The sequence below is a fragment of the Mauremys reevesii genome, linkage group 1 (assembly GCF_016161935.1).
Source record: "Mauremys reevesii isolate NIE-2019 linkage group 1, ASM1616193v1, whole genome shotgun sequence".
Classification (NCBI taxonomy): domain Eukaryota; kingdom Metazoa; phylum Chordata; order Testudines; family Geoemydidae; genus Mauremys; species Mauremys reevesii.
The window spans coordinates 104,751,352-104,774,302 of NC_052623.1; the positions used below are offsets into that span (position 1 = coordinate 104,751,352).

General features: G+C 42.5%; 2 protein-coding genes across 2 annotated transcripts in view; one reads left to right on the forward strand and one right to left on the reverse strand.

The window, feature by feature from the left end:
• ITGBL1 (integrin subunit beta like 1) overlaps positions 1-22,951 on the forward strand; it is a 216,250-nt gene that overhangs the window by 168,898 nt on the left and 24,401 nt on the right. The gene's annotated exons all lie outside the window — the stretch shown is intronic.
• Positions 10,464-22,951, reverse strand: part of FGF14 (fibroblast growth factor 14) — a 684,378-nt gene continuing 671,890 nt past the window's right edge. Inside the window, exon 7 of the mRNA XM_039528332.1 lies at positions 10,464-10,609. Within this exon, the coding sequence (XP_039384266.1) occupies positions 10,544-10,609 (66 nt within the window). The 3' untranslated portion in view covers positions 10,464-10,543. The remainder of the gene's footprint in view (positions 10,610-22,951) is intronic.

Genomic DNA, 22,951 nt, shown 5'->3' on the forward strand with positions numbered 1-22,951 from the left:
TGTACAGCGGGGTGTTTTGTTGTGGTGTTTTTTTCTTTGCTTGTTTTTTAATGTTTTAATGCTGTTCTGTGTTTCTATTAGAGAAGATGGATCAAAGAATATGCCTTGCATGTGGAGCCAAAGGTGGGGAGCTTTCTGATGGCCCTTAGTTCCCATGGAGGTTCATTCCACAGTCTTGGACTGACTGAGAAAGCTCTCTGTCTCCTGCACAGATCAGCTTTGTCCTTGTGGTAGAAAGTTCCATTGTTCCTGAGCTGCAGAGCTTTAGGTTCTCTTAGGTATCCTGGGCCCAAGCCCTTGACTGCTGTGAAGATAAAGACCTTGACTTTTACGTCATTGTTACCGTGAGCCTTTAGGAAAAGGAGCCAATGGAATTTGAGGCTCTTATGACTAAATAAAAAAAATTAAATGTTTTCTCTGAAAAATTGAATACATTTTTGAAGGAAAATTATTCTGAAAATTCAGTTGGTCTAGGAGAAGCTGTTATGTTAAATATGGAGACTAATTTCAATAATTTAAGACTGAAAAACAAGGAATTTAGTCTTACTTTAATGACTAAATCTCAATTCAAACTTAACTATAAAGTTTCTACTGACACCTTCACAAAAGAACAAAAATTAGTTAAGATTGTTAAGTACATTCTTTTAGATATTTAAAGCCATTACTGTGTTAATGGGGGTTGTCAAAATACACTTACCAGAATTAAAATTTTTAAAGTGTTACTCAGAATCAATAAAACAAAATATATTTTGTGCCCTATTATTTTATATATTGGGAAACTTCATATTCTATTAGCCAAAGTTGTATTGTGTTTGCAGAATGCGCACATAAGGTTCTCTGACTGCATATATAAAAGAGTGCAGGAAGGAGAAGTTTCCAGTTCTATAAAACACTCAAGTTCCGAAAGCAAAATCACTGAACTTCTGTCATAATTTCTTCAAGGGTCAGAAAGTAAAAGATATAATTGCACGTTATAGTACATTTCTCTATCAGAAATTTTCTGAAAAAGCACATTTTTTCTGGTAGAATAAGGACTAGGATGCTCTAATCAGTCCAAATTCTATGATTTTCTGGGCAATGAAAATACAGTGTTTGCTAAATGCCATAATTTATTTGAAGGGAAAATGAGGACAGTAATCTATTATTGTTAAGAGGGTAGGAAAAACACAAGCAGTGATTTTCTTATGTAACCAAAACTTTTAATTATAGATGCCACAAAGTTCAGCACTTCTATTGCTTGAATGCTGCCAGTGGCAGGTACTGGGCTCTCCACTGCAGGCTCCATGAACTGCTGCTCCCTGCCAACAAGGAGAACATGATACTGCTGTGTTGCAACCCTATTAGTATGTGTATTTTTTATGTGTATAATATAGTATAGTATGTGTCTAGAACACAGGCCTGCAGAACTGCCAGGTAGTCACATGGCATTTTAGGAAGAATAATTAACCATGAGCCAAATCCTAAATTACTTTCTCAGTCCAAACTTAAACAAAACTCCACTACAGTCCTTAACACCATAATCACTAACTAGCTTGCACTCCACTTCCCTTGACCCACTGTGGACACAAACCATGGGAAGTCTCTCCTCAAGGATTGGACAGGCAGCAGCTTCTTGGCTCCTGATTGGCTCCCCACCCTATATAAACCCAAAGAGCCATCCAGGAAGTGTCCAGGCAACAGTGCAGAGCTCCTGTAGCTGCCACTACCGTTCCTATGTTTGAATTCCTGGCTTTGGCCTTGGCTTGATTTGGATTTTTTCTCCTGCCTTGGACTCTGACCCTTGGTATTGACCCTGGCCTAGAACCTGACTTTGCATTCCTCTGCTACTCCCAGCCTTAGGTTTGCCCCTATTCTAAGCCTGGGCCCTGACTGCCCTTATTGGGGTCCTGACACCCGTACACCAGGTCACAGCCCCACTCACTCAGTTGCCTGACTGCCCAACTGGCACATAGGGTCACAATGCAGGGGCACCTCTTCAAGCCAGGCTGTTCTCATTGTTGGTGGGAAGCAGAGGCACATGGAGCCAGCTGCAGAAAGGTCAGTCCCTGCCACTGACAGCAGCATCCAAGGGCGGGTGATGCTGAAATGAGCCCCCCAGCAGCCCGGCATGGCACGGAGCTCCACTGCAAGGAAGGGGTGTGGAGAGGGGCAGCCTGTGACACTACTGGGGTAAAGGTGCCCAGTCTGTGTGCTCCAAGCTGTGATGGCAACTCCCTCCCAGGGTCAGGGGAGCAGGGCTGGATGTAGGGCAGAGGTGTGCTTTTGGTGTGAGCATACCCAAGCCACAACTTTTAATAAACTGTGGCTGTACCTTTTGAACAAAAAATATTGCAGCTTTCTTACAGCCTTAACTATAGTAGTGATGGCAAAACAATACCCTTCTCTCACACCTCCATCTAAATAACACATTACAATGATGTATATTACACTGAGCAAATCGAATCATTTCCAGCATTTGATCGTTTAAATGATTTTCTTTGATTGTGGGTGTTGTGATACAGGAGGGCCAAGGAGCAGTGGTGGAGTGGTAGAGGGGAAATATATAAGCCCTAGGCTAATTAAGGCGTGGTTCCCTGTAGACTAGGAAGGGTTGCTACAGGTTAATTGGAGCACCTGTAGTCAATTAAGGCCCTGTCAGGAACCTAAAAACCTCCTGCTTCAGGCAGTCAGGGGGTGCGAGGAAGGAGAGAGGACTGAAGTGTGGAGGTGTGTTGCTGAGACTTGAAAGACCAGAGAACTGAAGGAAGAGAGATGCTTCCCCTGCAGGGCAGGAAGACTCCCTTCCCCAGCATCAAGGACTGAGGGTAACCCTACCTGAGGGGGAAGAGGGTAAGAAACCCACAGGGGTTGAGAGGGGCTGGGGCTCTGAGTGAGGAGGAAACCTAGACCCCTCCCCCGCTTCCCTCCTCTACCACCTTCTTGGGCCACTAGTGGGGGTGGCGTGTTAGCCCCCAGCTAAGAAAAGCTCAGGACGCACTGCACCAACATTGGCCATTTTGTCACAGTGTTCATAATGAATGGTACAGTCTCAAATCCATATGATGTCCCTGCGTGCTAGGCTTACCATCTGGATATTTGATTTATCTGAGTGATATCTATAAGTCAAGCAGTCACTCAGCTTTCCACTGGCTAGGTGTACACAAACTCATGTAGACAGGTAATTCCAGTTGTCAATAGTAACCTACTTACTAATTTGGCTACCTTTTAAAAGTAATACTACATGAATAACTTTTGTCTTGGTCTAAAACCACACTTGTTTGGTTGGGGACAATCTGCCATAATGAATGGCTACAGATTCACGCATTTTGACATATGGTTAGCAGGTTGCAAGTGCTCAGTTGCTACAGTGATGAGCCTATTATAAAAACATCTATAGATTAGAATAGAATATTTGTCTGTCAAACACAACACATACTAATTTTTTCCCCATCCATATTTATGGAGTATATGGATCTGAGGCCAGAATTTGTGAGGAGTTGCATGAGTTAGTGGTGAACAGCATCTTCACTAAGTGCAGAACCCCTACCTGCAACTTGTCTACCTCCCAGTGCACCATTTACTGTTCCAGGGGAACTCAAGGCTGGTACTCTAGAGGTGATGCTCTTCTACTCCCTTGAATCTGAAGTATGCTTTTCTTCTATCCTGATGCTACCCCCAGTTCTTTGGAAAATTTGATTGGACAAAGCACCCAAATGTTCTGGTTCCCAGATCTCCTATGTGTGTCAACCTTTGTGGCCGGCATTCAACCCTTCCCAGATCTCTTGACTGAAGAGAATGGCAGGGCCAGTTATAAGTTTGATGCTTCACCTGTCAGTGAAGGTTGTCTTCCTCATCATCACCTCAGCCAGAAGGATAGGTGAACTTGGGGCCCTAATGGCAGACCCTCCATTCCCAGTAGTCTATAAAGGCCAAATCTTGCTACGACTATCTGAAATTCATGGCTCAGGTAGTTTCATAGTTTCATGCAAATTAGACTATTCACTTACCTGCATTCTTCCCAAAGCCCCATGCTCTCATCCTAGATAAGAGACTTCATTCCCTCAATAAAAAAACAACATTGGCATTTTGCCTGAAGAGAACAAAACAGATCAAAAAGTCACCTAGGTTGTTCATTGCCATGGCTGAATGACTGAGAGGACAAGCCATTTCCTCCCAGGGAATCTCCAAATGGGTCTCTGGTTGTAGCCTACCTTATCACGATGCACGACTTCTTCCCCAACATGGGTAAGGGGTCACTCTATGAAAATCACAAGCAGCCTCAGTGGCATCACTTCAGGAGGTATTCCTGCTTGATATTTGCAAGGCTGCAACATGGAGTTCCAACATCAGTCCTCAAGACATTATGCCTTGGTCCAAGCCTCCTCTGCTGATTACTCCTTTGGGACAGGGGTTCTGCAAGCATCCATATTGTCTGCATCCTCGGTCTCCTCCTTTCTGAGTGTTGCTTGTCAGCCACCCATAGTGGAATACGCTCAAAGAAAGAGAAGATACTTATCCCTTTGTAACTGGAGTTCTTTGAGATGTGTGGTCCCTACCTGTATTCCACTGCCTATCCTCCTCTGCTTTAAATCACATAGAGAAGGAACTGGAGAGGTGGTCAGTATGTGCTGTTCCTTATATCCTTAGTGTGGAGCATGAGGCGAGCAAGGGCTCAGGCATAGACTAACAGACACTACTTACAAGAACTCTCTGGTCTCAGGTACTTGGAGCGCATGCATATCCACAATGGAATACACAGAGACACACACACATCTTGAAGAACTCCAGTTACAAAGGGGTAAGGAAATTCCTGTGTGTGTGTACTGTGTGTGTATTGAGAGAGAGAGCGTGTGTGTGTGCATACATCTGCCCTTAGGAAAATACATTTGTTTCTTTTTGTTAATTGCAACTATAAATAAGGTATTGAGAATAGCAGTTGGAAATTGGTGATGTCTTTATTGTTGGGATCTTGTGAGGCAGAACAGATGAATGAATCATTTATTTCAATACCAGAGCTGCTAATAAAGGTTTCAAAAATTTTTTAACTCTGTCACTGTGATCTGCCTGCCCTCAGGCTTCTCATCACTGAGGGGGGAAGTCTCAATCTATCTCTTTTTGCTGTAAAGCACTCTGCTCTGTCAGTCACCTGCAGCTGTTGCTGTTGCTGATCCCTTTCCTCTTCATAGCTTTTGAAATCCAAACTGTTCCTGTGCCAGGTGAATAGAACTGACCTGCCTGGCTTACCCAGTGTGATGGATATACTGTAATTGCTAGAGCAGATGTGTCTTTTGCTGGGGAAGGAGCTGATGATTGCTTTCTTTCTTAAATAAGTGTAAATACATTTTCTAATGTGTGCCCTTGTGTGTATTTTGAGCCATGCATTTTCACGTTACTGATGAGATGATAAATATGTTTGCTGATTATTTCGTAGCTAATGCCCCATTATTCCTTTCTCCTAACATCTGAATATAATTTCCTGCCTTTTGCTGTGTTCTACAGTTAGCTCCCCCATCACTTATGCCCACCCCCCACCATTTTACATAGGAAAAAAATGAATTCTTGCTGATTAGTTTGTTGAATTATCTTCATCCTTCCTACTCTCTCAGCAACAAGCCTGTTAACCCACAGTCCTTGTATGCCAGCCCCAGCACTCCTCTAGCTGCGGTTCACAGGGCACTATAAAGTAGTGTGTGACTTTACACGCATTAGAGTAGAAGTACAGAAACTTTATTTTGTCTTCTGCATAGCCATAGTTCAAATCTTTTAAAATTATTTATGTTGCATGAAGATTCTGCTCCTAGCAGTGCCCTGGCCATATTTCCTCCCACTTCATCTGCATAAAGTTATTTATGAGCCACAGTGGCCTGTGAGGGTGGAACTGAGAGATAGCAAACTTGGGAGGCCACAGTATCAATAGCCGGGGAGAAAAGATCAACCTCTGGGAAAGTACAGCATTCCAGCTAGGCGACTCAATTATGCCAGAGTATTCTCAGCGTGGACACAGTCTATTCCCACCTGCTCATTTTCTATCATCAGAAAGGACATCTTAGCAGGAGATGGAATTAATTTTGAAATGGAAAACCCAGAGTATGATAATGAGCAATTATTTATCCATCTTGAGTGCTCTGATGTGCTGGGCACCACAGGGTTCTGCTCCGTCTCTCACCCCTTTGTTCAATGAGAATATGAAGGTTCGAGGAGGGCTAATAGGGACAAATTGTGTGCGGTAGATGGATGATATTCAGATGCAGATGTCCATTACCACCAACCTGGCTGCTGAAGTGGAATGGAAGGCCTAGGGCCTGATTCTCATTTCCACTGGTGCCACTTTACATGGATCTGGCAGTGTAATGTGACATCAGTGTAAATGAGAATCAGCCGCTAGTGTCCAGAGATAATTCTGTTCTGGATAAGGGCTAGTTAGATGAGGCTCAGTCTGAAAAAGACAAGAGATAATGTTATTTGGTTTGGGCAAGTAGCCAGTAAAATTGGTTAGAACAACAGCACCACTAATTGGTGATGTGGAGGGATTATTTGTGAATGGGGTCTGCAAGTTAGGAGGCTTATAAGAGCCATGAGTGCTGGCTGATGCTTGGGTAGCAGTCATGTCAGAGAGCATGCTTATCCATCTGCACTTGGTAAGCTGAGTTTTTTATGCAGACTTCATTGTGCTTATCCAACCCTGTGTCATCTTGAGATTAGTCTACTTTAATGCAGTCTATTTTGAGCTACAATTCAGCAGCTCATATATTAGGCTGAGCTTTACATCAGGAGCACAAAATATATTGCTTCAATAGCTGCATTCCTTTTTGCCAGTGGCTTCTGGTTGGAATTCAAAGTATTATTATTGACCTTTAAAGTGTTCAATGGTTTGAGCTTGGGTTATCTAAGAGGCTGCCTCTCTCCTTATTCCACATTGCCACATTTGTGGTCAGTGGTGATATTTGTGCTGTAGAGCTGCCTTTCTAGAAAAGAGGATGGAGATGCCTTCAGGACACATTCCAGTAGGACACCTGGGGTATGGATCATGCTTGGCTTTTCCTGTTCCACCAGAGCCTGGATTTGTTAAAGTTCCAGATATATTTCAGAGCTAATCACTCTGTCAGCCATTTGAGGAGGGGAGGGATGGGACAAAAGAGTTGGTCAAGGTTATTTATCTGTAAGGGATAGCTCTGGTTATGATTGTGGGCACTGACAGGATTTAAGATGTTTAGTTTTATTCCTTGAGTCCCCGCTCCATTGGTGAAGAACAGATGGGTAGTTCCTCATAAACAGATTAGACAAATTCAGAGCTAATGAGAGGGTTTCACTTTGGTGTGTTCCACTTGGCCAGCCTTTGTCCCCTTCCTCACCTCTCCTTAGTCTTTCTCTTGCCTTACTGGTTAAAAGTGTTGTACTGTAGCTGACTGCCTTTGGGGAAGTAGAGTCTGCTTTTTCCTTGCAGGGATTTTTTTTTTGGCCTGCAGTTCCATTTTTTTCATAATAAAATGTAAATCAATATGGAATTAGCAGTTTGTTCTACAGATAGTACAGTTTGTACTGTCTTTGTCCTCCATTGAGATCGTGGCCATCCTCCAATGTATCGGGCAAGGTAACAACTTCATATGTACTTGCTTCCAAAATAAGAGGGACATGGATATTTTTTAAACTTTTTATAAAATTCTCCACTATACCCATCAGGTATTTTTAACAGTTCTACAATGTCCTCTACTGTATATTCTGTCAATTTTTTCATAAATTCTATAGTATCCTTTACTTCTGAAATTTCTGTAGAGGATTTAAACTTTTCTGTTTCTGCTTCATTTGACTTTGGAATGTTTCTGATCTATTCACAGATTTTGAAATTATATTACTCTTACCTGACTCTTCCGCTTCTTTGTATAAGGTTTGGTAAAACATAGCCCTGGCTTCCAAAATTTCTTTGTGATTGTGCATTTTAAAAAGTGTTTGTGTGTCGTTTAAACAGTGGTTCTCAACAGGGGTATGGATACTGAATATTGTACACTGAAATAGAAGTACAATATTTATATTACAATTGATTTATATGGTAAAAATGGGAAAGTAATAGTGTGCTGTGATATTTTTGTATTTTTATGTCTGATTTTTGTAAGCAAGTAGTTTTTAAATGAGGTGAAACTTGGGGGTATGCAAGACAAATCAGACTCCTGAAAGGGGTATAATAGTCTGGAAAGGTTGAGAGCCACTGCCTTAAAAGAACAGAACTGCAATTCAATTCAAATTGATTGGATTTATAATACATTTTATTTATACACCTCTACCCCTATATAACGCGACCCGATATAACACAAATTCAGATATAATGCAGTAAAGCAGCTCTCCGGTGGATCAAAGCAAGTTCGATATAACGCGGTTTCACCTATAACGTGGTAAGATTTTTTTGACTCCCAAGGACAACATTATATCGGGGTAGAGGTGTAGTTAATTTTGATCATTCCTTCTCAAAGGCATAATGTCCCAAGTGGATTTTCAAGTGGCTGAAGACTTTTGGGTGCCTGAATTCTCCATCTGCTGGAGGATTTTGTGTGCATTCTGATGAATTTTAGGGTATGTTCCTGGAAAAATTGAAAGAGAAAAGCTATTATATATCCTGTGACGTTGCACCCTATATGATTTTATGAAACTATGCTAATGAGTGTGAATATGATGTAACTGGGGTATGCTTCACGCAGAAGGTCTCGTGTAAGGTATCATTACAAAGCTCATAATCTACTGAATGTGGTCATCCTATTTGTATGAATGTATCATTCTTGTATCTGAAACTAGAAATATAACTCTGAGGGCCTATTGTAATTATGCAAAGTGTGGGCCATTAATGGTGGTTTGAAATCTTGATGGCTCCCATTAACCAGGACAATTGACTGTAGATGGCTCTGTTTTACTTATAAGTCTTCCTGTATACCTGTGTGCTGGCAAGTGAGTAATGAAGTCTTACAGTAGCATGTGATCATGTCACCTGCACTGGAATCCATCTTTAACCAGGTGTTTTTCCATTTAGAAAGAGGGGTGAGAACCCAGAGAGGGACAAAGGATTTCCGCCTTATGCAAAAAATATATAAGTGGGTGGAACAGAACAAAGGGGGCTGCAATCATGAGAAATCCTTTAGCTACCACCTGAGCTGGAACAAGGACTGTACCAGGGGAAAGGATTGTGCCCAGACTAGGAAGGAGTCCAGTCTGTGATAGAAGCTTATTGAAACATCTGAGGGTGAGGTTTTATCTGTATTCAGTTTTCTTACTGTATTAGGTTTAGACTTGAGTGTTTCACTTTATTTTGTTTAGTAATTTACTTTGTTCTGTCTGCTATTACTTGGAACCACTTAAATCCTACTTTCTGTATTTAATAAAATCACTTTATACTTATTAATTAACCCAGAGTATGTATTAATACCTGCGCTGGGGAGGGGGGGGAAAGCTGTGCATATCTCTCTATCAGTGTTATAGAGGGCAAACAATTTATGAATTTACCCTGTATAAGCTTTATACAGGGTAAAACGGATTTCTTTGGGGTTTGGATCCCATTGGGAGCTGGGTATCTGAGTGTTAAAGACAGGAACACTTCTTAAGCTGCTTTCAGTTAAGTCTGCAGCTCTGGGCCACGTGGTTCAGACCCTGGGTGCTGGAGTCCCAAGCTGGCAGGGAAAGCGGGGGCAGAAGTAGTCTTGGCACATTAGTCAGCAGCCACAAAGGGGTTTCTGTGATTGAACCCATCACATATCCCTAGATCTTTCTAGAATGCTTATACCACACCTGCAGCATATAAGGTTTTAGCAGGCCCCAGATTAATGAGAAAAAAATGTAAATCAGCTTTGTCAATACTTCGCTTCTGGCCATCATTTCTAGGCATCTCTATCTCTCCCCACCCATAGATTTCCCTCTGGCCCTTTCCCCTTCTCATGCCCTTTGGGTGGGACTGACTTCCTTTTGATTCGCATAGGCTGTAGCTTCCCCAGCCATAGTTACTGACTCTCATCTGTTTTTTTGAATGGGATTCTCTCCCAGGAAACAGTCAGGTGCAACTGTCAGAGGCATGGAGCCTGAACTGCATTTTAGATGGAGGCAGCTGGGCGAGGTTCTTGTGTGCTACTGCTGCTTTTTGTGGACCTATTCCTGGGACACAGATAGAGAAGCAAGTTCCCCAGGGGACTGATTTGCAAAATTCATGGCAGTCCCAACCGAGGCAGGACTTTTGGCAGCAATGTGTGATTTGTGTCTGGTGGCGTTCCTTCTCACAGAGCAGCTGGGCCTCTGCAGGATGTCAGACTGCTATTTTCAATGCTGCTGTCAACTTTCATACTGCCAGCAACCAGTTCAGAGCTTGTCTAAGGAGTTCAAGATCCTTCTCATAACAACGGCTCTGCTTTTAAAAAAACAAAGCACAAAGCTCCACGGACACTGGTATTTCAGATGATGTTTCGTCATATCTGTAACAAAGATTTCCATTTCCTTCTGGGTTACTAGAGACCTTGTTCAGGTGTTTTTTGAAGAGAAGCTTGACCCTATAGAATGATCAATAGAGTACTTAGCAGGCTTTCTTTAATAACTCTCAACTGACAGTCTGATTAAAATTATTGCTATCCAGTCCTCTTGTGTTCTGTACATCCAAGGAGACCTGCAACAAAGATTTGAGTAATGAGATTTGAAATCAAAAGAGGAAAAAAACAAAACAAAGGAATATGTCATTTTTCAGATGATGTTTGCCTTCCAAAAGCAGGCTGATCGTGCCCTTTAATTCCTTCATTACACATTCTGTTCTCTTGAGAACACTACCTTTCAGAGTCAAACTTCTCAGCCATCAAAAAGAAGTGTTATCTCAAGAATAATTGTAGTTGGTGTAAAGCAATTGGGATTTGTGGCTGGCAGTCCCCTTGTATTAGACAGTGGTGTTACAAAAAGCCTGATAATGAGAGGTTAGTACCTAATCTGGTGGGTTAGCTCAAAAAATTGCTTAGAAGTGGTGGTTAAAGGCATTTTAACTTGGAGCAAGTCAATAGAAATGATGTAGTTGCTAAGTAATGTCTTTCATTTCTGGAAAAAAAATCTTGTTGAGGTGAAAGTTAATCAATAAGGTAGATACACAGGGTGACATCATCTGTTGCCATGGTTTCTGAACTCAGCAGTCTGTTATCTGCAACTAATATTGATGGTTGCTATGCAGTAAAATCATTGCATATTAGTGTTTCGCAGCTGTTTTAATCTTGGCTATTACTTCAAAGAGCAAACTGTCTAGTGGTTTAAACATTTTAATAGAAATCCTTGTATTACAAGCCTAAAAAAATCTTTAAAATCTACTGCCTAATGAACAACAAGCTTCAGCAGGAAATGAACAAGGTTAACATACTGGTGATTAAACTTCCACAAAGCAGTTGACATTTTCTAGTAAATTAATCTGCAAATTAAATATCTCTGTGGAATTAGTGCTATGACTCATTACATGGCAGCGCATGTAAGAAAAAATGGGTAAGCAGTCAGTCCTCTGAGTGATAAGGTAATCAAATGAATTAAACTTTAGGATGACTCACGAGCAATCACAGTTTCTCCAACAATGTCCTTGTGTGTCATATATCTTATTCTTGTTTTAAACATCTAATCGCTTCCCCTCTGTTGTGCCGTTTTGTTATGTTTTCTCCTATCCTTGAAAATATTTTTACGGAAGCTTGTGTTAAATATCAGACATTTGGAATGACTGAAAGGCAATGAGACGTATTTGTCTTGATAGTTGTCAGGGTGAAGCAACAGTGTTTCAAGTCATGTCCTTTAAATCAAATATAATATTTCATTTTTCATATTTCTACTGAACAGACATTAATTTTAGTGGACGGCAGTGTGCTCTTTACTTGATTTATTGGTGTTACCTCATGGTGGCTTTTTCTTGTTACTTTCTGTTTTTGAAAGCGTCTCAGAGGAAATGGTGATAGAAAGGAGACGCTCAGCAAGAGATGGTGCAGGTACTCTAGGTCAGTGGTTTTCAACCTATTTTTGCCATGATCCAGTTAAAGAAAATTGTTGATGTCCGTGACGCAACACAATAATCTTTTGACTAATGTTTTCATAAAATCATAATATTGCAATACATTCCAGCTTAACCCACTTTACATAACTAGCACTTGACACCAGCCTTGGTAAGCCTATGGTAAGGAGTGTGGGAGGTGGCCCAGGGTAGGGCAGAGAGTGGGGTGCAGGGGTGAGGGCTCTGGGGGTTAGGGCTTTAGGGTGGGCCTGGAGATGAGGGGTTCAGGATGCAGGGTGGGGCTCAGGGCTGGGGCAGAGGATTGGGATGCTGGGGGTCTGGGCTCGGGGATGGGGCCACGTATGAGGGGTTTGGGGTGCAGGCAGGCTGCCCCGGGGCTGGGGCCAGGGCCAGAGGACTCCCCCCAGCCCTCTCCCTGCCGGCAGCAGCTAGCTCAGGGGGAGGGCCCCTCTCTCCCCTGCAGGCAGCACAGGAGCTCCAGGGGAAGGGTCCCTCTCTCCCCGCTGGCAGCAGCGAGCTCCTGGGCTCTGGGAGAGAAGCCCACAGCAGCCCTGCAAGCCCCAACTTGCTCCCCTCCCCAGTTCCCGCCCACCCCCTACCTCTCTCCTCTTCTGGTCCCTGCCACGTGGCCCTTTAGAGCTGCCGCGTGGCAACGATCATTATAATTTGAATCAGCAAGGGGACCCAGTGCCTGACATTCCGTGACCCAGTACTGGGTCCTGACCTGTACTTTGAAAAACACTGCCCTAGTGGGGGAAAGCAGGGGCGGGGGGGAGGAGGGGGAGAGGAAACACAGAAAGTACCCATTTGAGGAGACGTTCCTGGATAAGAGAAGGGCTTCCCTGATAGAGAAGACAGCTTTCTGTGGGGGAGAGAGAAAGAGAAGGAAGCCTTCATGGAAGAAATTTTACTCTATTACACCCTGGGGATTTGGCTCAGTATCCGTCCTCCCTTTTTCTGCTTCTCAGCCCACTCTCCTAATACCTCCCTTCTTCTCTGTCTCCGCAGCTCTTTTCTCTATAACAGTGCCTTCTGTCAGCCTCTTTTTCTTCACTTATGTCTCCTTTGTGGGGTGGCTTCCACTAACACCTTCTCTCTTTCAAGTACTTGTGCCCATAACTATAGTCATTGTATTTTGCAAGGGTATGTCCCAGCGCAGAAACTGTAGAAGGGTTTAACTCGGAAAAGTATAATGCGTGACTAAAAGTCTGTTTTTTCTAAGAACTATAGCTTGATTAATTCTTCAGTGTAGCTCAGTAGAAATTCGCTCTACTTGCTATATAACAACACAATTACAGCCTTCAAGAAGTCTCGCCTCAAAGCCCTGCTACTGAGAGCAGACAGATGGAGGAGGCGTGCAGTCTTGATGGTGATAGCAGATGTCAACAAGTTAACAATCTGAAAAGCAAAGTAACAGCACAGCAGTGGTTCTTCCCCCAACTTTTTTAAAAAATGGGAAAGATACAAATCAGCACCACTAATCAGCAAGAGCTGCAAAAGACTATCTGACACTGAATCTGTTGAGTAGCACTGAGTGGATTTGTGGAGAGAAGAAAAAGTTGTACTTTGCTATTAGTCTGTCAAAAAGGAAAAGAGTTTATCTCAGATGCCATATGTCAACTGTGCAATTAAGCTTCCAGACACAGTCCCTCTATAAAGTATTGCAGGGTGCTAGTCTCAAACCACTACTGTTAAGGTTGCATAACACTTTCTATTATAACTCTTAATTTTCACTAGCTTATAACTTTTTGAAACTCTGACCAGTTAGGCTCAAACATTCCTTGTTAGGTCTCTTACCAATGGTAATTGTTTAGAATTCTGAGTAAAAGTGTTAGACATTTGTTGAAAGAGGGAGATTTTTTTAAAAAAGAAAATCCATTCTTCTTGTTATGAAATAAAGCAGATAAAAAAAAGAGACAAATTCTGTTCAGAAAAAAAGTCTGAGTCAAAGCCACCTAGGTTTAAAAGTTTACGTTTAGCATGGAAAATAGTCCTTGCTGAATTGAGCAGTGCATGGCTGCTGGGCCGGATTAACTTGCCTGTGGGCCCGGGACTATTAGATTTTGGGGGGCCCTGTATACAAGTCTTTTTCCTGGGAGGGAGTTTGGTGCAGAAGGGGGATTCTGATCTGGGGCAGGAGGTTGGGGTGGAGGAGGGGGTGCGAGGTGCAGGCTCTGGCCGAGAGGCGCTTACCACAGGTAGCTCCCGGCCAGCGGCACAGCAGGGTTCAGGCAGGTTGCCTGCGTGCTGTGGCCCCATGCCCACTCCCGGAAGTGGCCGGCTGCTGGCATGTCTCTGCGTGCCCCTGGAGAGGGACACCGTGTCTCCGTGTGCTGCCTGTGCCCACAAGCGCCACCCCTGTAGCTCACATTGGCCACTGCTAGGGGCGGGGGCAGAGCGCGGAGCCATCTTCCCCCCCCCCTGCCCACCAAGGGCCGCAGAGATGTGCTAGCAGCCAGCTGCTTCCGGAAGCGTCATGGGGCCATGGCATGCAGGCAGCCTCCCTGAGTGCCCCACTGCGACACGGGACTTTTAGCGGCTTGGAGCTGGAGATCGCTACCTGTGATTTATTTTTGTGGGCCCCCCCTCCTTGAGACGGGGCCCTGGGCTGCAGCCCCTACAGCCCCTGCCTTAATCTGGCCCTGCATGGCTGTATTTCACAGGACAGTGGTTTTGATCTGACTGACTCACACAAGTCTGAAAATCAGGTGCTGAGCATGTACAATTGATATTTTTAGTAACGTTATTGAGTACTCAAGGAAGGATATGCTGCACAGATAGGTGTGCATGGCTAGTTAGCTTCTCAGGGCAGGTCTACACTCAAAACGCTGCAGTGGTGCAGCTGCACCAGTGCACCTGCCCTGCTGTAGCACTTCAGTGAAGATGCTACTGCGCCAATGGGAGAGTGTCTCCCATTGTTGTAGTTAATCCACCTTCGCCAGAGTTGGCAGCTATGTTGATGGGCGAAGCTCTCCCATCAACATAGTGCTGTCTACACGGGGGCTGGGTTGGATTAACTGCATTGCTCAGGGGTGGGGATTTTTCACAGCCCTGAGCAGCCTAGTTATACCGATGTAAGTTTGTAGTGTAGACCTGGCCTTGGTGGATTAGCTAGTCTCTTAAAGACGGGGCTGAAGCAACAGTTTCTGTGGGCTTCTGAAGTGCACAGGAGCTGTGACAAGGATTCCATAGCACTTCAGAACGTTCATGGGAACAATTGCCTCATCCCCAGCATAGTTTACAAGCTGTACTGTGGCTAAGGCAAGGATGACGGGCAACCGGTAAGGGTGGCTACTTTCCTAAATATAGAAGCATCTACTCCACTATTTATCATTGTCATGATGGCAGGTCTCTGAGTACTTCCCAGATCAATCTCTATCTAGATCGTTAAGGTGGTCAGCTTAAGGGCTGTCCATCACTGACGATCTTTGGCACCCACGTGATCACCAGCTGCGTAGCGGCATTCATGGTACACATGCTTCAGAATCTGCTGGTGTTCCATTCTAATAATGTGTCTATACCAGGAAAGCTGCAGAAACTGAACCGGTGCTGGTGGAGGTGGTTGCTGGGTTTGACTTGGTGCTATAGAAATAACACACTTTCTCTAGGCTTGTCATTGAAAGCTCGGCTGGGATGATAACAGAAAGTGCTTGCATTAGAGTGAGTAACAAACGTTTTGTACTCTTAAAATGCAAAGCAGGAAGAATAAGTGCTGTTTTAAAAATCTGCAGCCAGAAAGTTACTCAGAATGGTATGGAGTCTGGAAAGACTGCTTTAGATTTATTAAAGCAATTTTCATTTTATCTGAGGTCTGTGTGATCCAAAGAAGCTCTTATCAGGAGCATTTATATCCCTAGCTGGGCACTTCAGCCTTGATATTCTTGAGGCAGTCATGCTGCCAATAACTTTTTATGAGTTCTCAGGCATGTTTTCATTGTTCTGATTGATTTAAAAAACAAGTGACATCTTAATCAAAACTATAGCATATAGTTATACCTGCTTCCCTACTACTCCAGGGGCCTTTGTTAGGGGATCTGCATCCACTGAACTGTGCAAGAGGGTGTGTCTCTCTTCCATCCAAAGGGCATCTTGTTGAAATGTACTGACTCAATTTACTCACTCATTGGAACTCTACATCATCTGCTGCTTTGATACATCAGCCTTTGGGTAGTGCTTGGCCGAGGAGGATTCTCAAATGACTTCCCTGGTTGGGGGTGGGGGTAAGAAATTCCAAAAGTGTTGGAAGAGAATAGGGAAAACTCACAAAAGGAGAGGGTGCACAGTGGGGTAAGTTACAGGACAGTAGAAAAGAGTAAATCTTTTACTTTTTTAAAGTCTTCTAAATATCACATTCATTTTAACTAAGTAAAGAGTCACATTCCACAGTTGGACAAAAACTGCAAAATTAGACTCCTGTTGTGAATTTTTTATTTCTGGTCCCCAGACTCTGACTCATAGGGTAATTTGGCCCTCCTCACAGAATTCGTTTGATACCCCAAGTCTATTTCTTACGTAGCCCTTCGGTATTTCTTTTTCAGAACATAATTTTCACTTTCTGTTTATTATGATAAAACTTTAATGCAGGATTTGAAGCTCACATCTTTACTTTCTAATTTTGCACACTCATATAAGAGGAGCTGGGTGTAGACTTTGGTGTTTCCAAGTGTGCTACAGAAAAAAAGTGTGATCAGTGAATGAATTTTAAAAGGAAGTCAATCTTCTCTCCACCACCTCTTAAAAAATTAACCAAGCCACTTTGCAGTGCTGAGAGAATCCTTCTTGACCCTTGTAGCTATTGGTCTGAGTCCTAAAGCATCTCACGTTTCCAGATGAAAGGTGCTTGCTATAGGGGATAGGAAGGAACTTCTTCACATGTGAAGCACTGCACAATTGATTAGGTGCATTATAGGGAGATTTCACTTTCCTCTGAGGCATGCTGTGTGGGCCACTGCCAGAATTAGGATACCAGGCCACCTATGTGGTCTCATATAAGCATATGTGCCCATCATTGCAGCATTGAGCATAGCATAGATATCAGTGACAATCTGATGTGTTGTGATTAATACTATGTGCCTCATTCACACTGGACATACAAGCAAGGACCCACACAAGCAAGATCTGATGTTCTTTACTACAGGAGGGATTATTTACACCCAAGAGTTTAATCACATTTTGCATGCAGCGGTTAACTCCCCAGACTGAGCAGCCAGCACTGGTTGTGCGATCCTTTTTTCCTTACTGACATAACGCAACGCTCTGAATCTCAAACTACAGGGTGAAAATCCCTTAGTGTCACAAATCTTCAAGCACAGCAAAGGCTTTGAAACAAACTGAACTCTGCTGAAGCATGTTCATGAAATATTTGCAAAATGGGAAAACTATTCCTTGTTCCAACATGTCAGGAGAGAGTACAGATGACATTGTTTACAAGTTGCCCGTGGAAAGCTACCTCCCAGTTGTCCAGAATCTGCATAAAGAAATATGTCCCAGTTTTTCATCTCTCAGATGAGACGAGCCAGACATTCAGCTGTTTAAAGAATCTTTTTTTCTCAGTGTAGGGGAAATGTTGCTATGTTCTAAGCATCCTGAAGGGATAGAATTGAAAAGCAGGAGTCAGTAAACACATTTAGCATGTTTTGCACTTCTTTTCCTAGAGTTCAACAGCTGAACTTGTTATCTTTCACAAAGAAAAATAACAGTTCACGTCCATATTGTGATTTATGCTGAATAAGTAAAAGCAGCAGGGCAAGATTTCTACCTAGTACATGGAAGAATGGTAGGAGGGAGCCGTAACTTCTGCCTGGACCTAAGGGGTAGGGGGTTGTGACCTCCCAGGTAAAGGGATAACAATTTAGTTCTTTCCCTTTGTTTTCAAGTGTAACCTACACAGAGGGGAGGTAAGCTGTGTTACTTTACTTACCAGTTCTGTACTACAGAACTGCTCTATCTGACTTAAAGTATTTGCACAGACCACTAATTCATATCCTTCTTGGGAGACTGCAGCTGGATTTTCTATAGGAATCCTCCAAATACTAAAGTGAAAATTATAACAGGATTTACTTTCTTTTCTTCTTAGGAATCCAGTACCAGGCTTTACCATAAGCCAGTTACATGCACCCACAATTAGCAGTTTCCAATTCCTCTTACTGAATAACGCTCCAAAGATAAACTGCTACAGCACAGCAGTTACAATGCTCCCTAGCTAGAGTTGCATCACTAACTACAGATTTGTTGTCTTCCTTTAAGCTGAAGAATGTAGCCTTCTAGCAGCTCAGCTGACTGGTACATGGAAATAGCAAATTTGAATGAATATTAGAAAGTATTTCTGTAAAGCAAATAATGAAGTTATAAATATGAGTGCTTCCAACCAGAAATTTGATTCTAAGCATTATGGCCATCCAGCCAGGAAGCATAAACAGTAACGTGCTCATATCAAAACTAACAATTAAAGTTTCCGTGCAATGTTCCAGAAGTAGACATTGCATTTTTTCTCTTTTCTGTGGGCCAAATTCTGAAGTAGTTTTCCAGTGTTCTACCCTTCTGCATACTCTGCTCCCATTTGTGCACTAGAAGCACATCCGCAGTATTGCCAACTCTAAATGTTCAAAAATCATGTCAGAATCAGGCCCCGCCAAGATCATGAGCTTTAAAAAAGGTGCTTTTTCCTCCCCATTTCTTTGCTTTCAAGATTTCAGGGTGGACTCACATCACTTCAAGCTTTTCTCTAAAACCATGAGAGCTAGAAATTTACTTTTTATCTGGGAGTTAGGACCACCTGCTAGCATTACAATGGCTTTAAAATCATGAAAGTGGGCAAAACAGCAGAGTAAAAGCTGATAAGGAACCTCAGGACTTGTCTATGTGGAAGCAATCTTTAGCCCTGCTGAGAGCAAATGCTAGGGGCTAGATTGAGACAGGCTTTATCTTGCAGGTCTGTTCAGGGGTGGGGTATGCAAGGAGACTACCTGCTGGCAAAGCCTCCCGTCCTGTCATAATTGCCGCCCCAGCACTTGCAGGGTCTTTGCCTTTGGTGAACAGTGGGGCAAGGAGGTGGGGTTGTGGTCCTACTCACACATTAACTGGTAGAGTGAGCTGGCCATACCAAGAGGCAGAATGCTGCTTTATCTTAAAGGCATGACCCCTCTGTGATGCTGTACCCCATAATGCTTTATGGGAATATGACATAACTGGAATATGTCTTGTGCTGCCTGTGCCATGTAACATCTCTGTAAAGGTTATGATCTACTATATCTATTCATCCTATTTGTACACATATATCATTTTTTACTTGAGATTAAGAATATTGGCTGTATACTTACTTAGAAATTAAGCAAGCTTTATGAGGCATTTGGTCTGCTTCTTTAGGAAGGAATTTGCAAGGTTAAGTACCCGATCAGGAAGCATTTGGGGAACAATGCATCTTGGAATGCTCCAGTCCACATAAGAAGTCTTCCTGGAGACATACAAAATACCATGTGGACAATGGCTTCTGCCTGTAAAGACTGTGAGTCATGCATGGACATGTGACTTGCCCAGGTGACTCCAGTACTCCATCTTGGAACTGGACTTTGCATAAGAGTAAGGAGGGGGTCTCCATCTACAAGAGAGTCTATTTGGGACCCCTCCATTTTGTCTTCAGCTAGCTAAAGAGGGAGCCCTTCCACCCCCCAGGATACTTGAAGGAAACTGGAACAAAGGACAGTAACTACAGGGGGTGTGAGTAGTTGCTGGACCCAGCCTAAAAGGAGATTAGTCAATAAAAGAGAGCATTCTGGAACTGGTGAGGATCTTATCTGTATTCAGTTTGATTAGACATAGATTTGCGCATTTTATTTTATTTTGCTTGGTGACTTACTTTGTTCTGTCTTGGAACCACTTAAATCCTACTTTCTGTATTTAATAAAATCACTTTTTACTTATTAATTGACTCAGAGTATGTATTAATACCTGGGGGAGCAAACAACTGTGCATATCTCTCTATCAGTGTTATAGAGGGTGAACAATTTATGAGTTTACCCTGCATAAGCTTTATACAGGTTAAAATGGATTTATTTGGGTTTAAACCCCATTGGGGGTTGGGCATCTGAGTGCTAAAGACAAGCACACTTCTGTGAACTCTTTTCAGGTAAACTTTGGGACAAGTAATTCAGACCCTGGGTCTTTGTTGGAGCAGATGGGAGTGTCTGGCTCAGCAAGACAGGGTGCTGGAGTCCCAAGCTGGCAGGGAAAACAGGAGCATAGGTAGTCTGGGCACATCAGTTGGCAGCTCCCAGGGGGGTTTCTGTGATCCAACCTGTCACACCCTCTTCAAGGGACCATCTCCTATTTTACACCATTCGTAAGGTACTATTCCTCCCCATAGCATGGTATGGGTCCACCACAAGTCCAGCTTGGGTCAGAAGCTAATTTTGCCATTTGGCTTCAAATGCTTTACATAAAGCCAAATTAATCATTTTGTTTCTTGTTCTTGTATAAAATGCCTGAATTCCCAATAAAATGCACAGAGAAAATGTGTGCTGCTATGGAAAGGGAAAGGCGATATTTCTGAAGGAAGAAAAGTTTTTTTATTTACTGTTCACTTTTACATTGGTGGTTCTGTGTTCTGAACCTTTCTGGTGTTTTTTCAGGCATTAAAAGGGCAGAAATCTGTTTTTCTACAAATTATGTAGTTCTAGCACACTGTTTTGAAATCAAAATTGCCTGTACGAAAGGAAGGTTCAATCACCCTCTGTAGGCAGCTAAAAATTGCTTCAAATTCATGATGCTAATGGTCACAGCAAATTGCATGAGGGGGCAGATTTAATATCACAGTAGGCAGTACTCACTTTAGTTATTCTTTTTACAAGCACTGGCTGGACAATAGGAAATGAAAAAGTGTGTATAGTAAGTGGTGGGTAAAATTAAAAGGGCTGAATATTTGAAGCTATTCAGTTTTCAGTCAGTACTTCCTCAGGTAAAACTCCTATTGTCTACAGTGGGAGTTTTGTCTGAGTGAGGAAAGCAGGATTTTATAGAAATTACATAAAGAATGACTGACTGTTAGTGCTTTGAAATATTAGGCTCCTAGGCTGGTAAATATGCCTGTGTAATTATCCGGATATTTTTGGGTTTGGACCCTTGTCCCTCAGACATATATATTGGATATGTTAGGCTTTTTAATAGCATCACAAAGCCTCCTTGATCTGCAGTTACTGTACAGCTCAAAAACATTAGCCAGCCTTGTGTAACAAGAGGCAATGGAACATCTGGAGTCAAGTTGTTCCTCTTCAGTCTCACAAGGTGTTGTGCTTGCTTTCCTGGGTGAAAAGGTGCAGACTATTATAGCCCTCAAGTGTTTAATTGTTTCTATATGCCCTGGCATTTTAAAGAGAGTTTTGGATGTATTTGGTAGTAGCTTTTCTTCTATAATCAGGTTGCTATGGTAAACCTATTATTCTAGTCAAAGAAAGAGTATGTAAGTAAAGTGCTGATCTCTTTGGTTTCATGTGAGCCTCTAATTACTCTCGAACGGATTGAGTTTGTACTGCATGTATGGTTATCACAATAAGAAGGAAGAGAATAAAGTCATAGAGAGTGTGCCTGCTGTTATTTCTGTGCAGATGCATTTGATAAAATAGTACTCTCCCTTGGATTATCTCACTCTGGGTTCAGAAAATGCTCTTTGCTGATTTTTCTGGGGAGGCATCTTTTATGTGGTGACCTGAAATTTAGTCCTCCTCAGCATGCTAATCTGTCTTTCCTTCTGTCTGTCTATCTCAGGAATTGGCTGTTTTGAAGATTATTTATTTATTTGTTTATAAATGTGAAATTTGCTTGAGGTTACTTGAGTATACCCCAGTTGAGCAGGGGAAGAAAGCATTCAAAACCTCAGATCCAATGATCATTCTGGTTCTTTGAGATGTAAACTAAAAATTAAAATCAAGTCACTGCTCTAGCAACACAGCGCCATCTTTACTAATGTAGTAAAAAAGATAGAAAGGAGTTACATTATATGACACAAGATTCTGGAACTATTTGTAAAAGAGGGGAAAAAATGCATAAGTTAATTTGTGTAAGATTCTTGTCACCACAATAAAAATATTTTTTAAATGTACCTTTTAAAATATTTCAAAATCACAGCAATACATATTTGATACAACTCTTAACCTTTAAGAGTTCAAAATAGCTTTTGGTACAATTTCCCTAAGGTACTTTTTAATGTGTCTACACAGCATTTTGGAGCCAGCAGGTGTGAACCTCCCAGGCCAGGCCGAGAGATGTGGGCTAGCAGGGCTTGTGCAAGTACTCTAAAAACAGCTCTATAGACAGTGCTTGGAAGTTGTGGCTTGGGCTGGAGCTCGAGCTCTGAAGCCTAGGGGTCCGGGTGGGCTTCAGAACTTGAGCTGCAACTTCAAAGTGCTGTCTGTACAGCTATTTGTAGAGCACTAGTGTGAGCCCTGCTGACTGTTGACTTGAGCTGGGTTACTCACTCCCCCTGGCTCCATAATGCTATACAGACATATCCTAAGTGACTTAGGAGGCTGTGTCCCAAATTCAACAATGATTTTTCAAGGAGACTTAGTCTAAGTGCCTAAGGCACTGTTGAAAATGGGATTAGCTTTGATTCAGACTAGTGCTTTCTCTGATTGAATTCTACATGTCTTGCACATCCTAATAATTTTCGCCATTAGCACACTTTTCCGGACATTCAGTGTAAATTCTCAATTGCATCACATTATTCCTAGATATATACATTTGTAGCACCCTACAGTGTTGTTGCATACAAAATACTACATTAGACTGACATTAAGGTTGCAAAGTCAAGTACTGAAAAATTAGGAAATGCCAGGATTAAGGTTGCCCTTGCAATATGTTTAATGAGTTTGTTTTTTTGAAGAGCGAAAAAACTGGTCAAGTAGAAATTTCCAAATCAAATCCATTAGGAGATCCCATCCATTATGATAGTCTTTTCTTACATGGTCACATACTATATTTCCAGCGGCC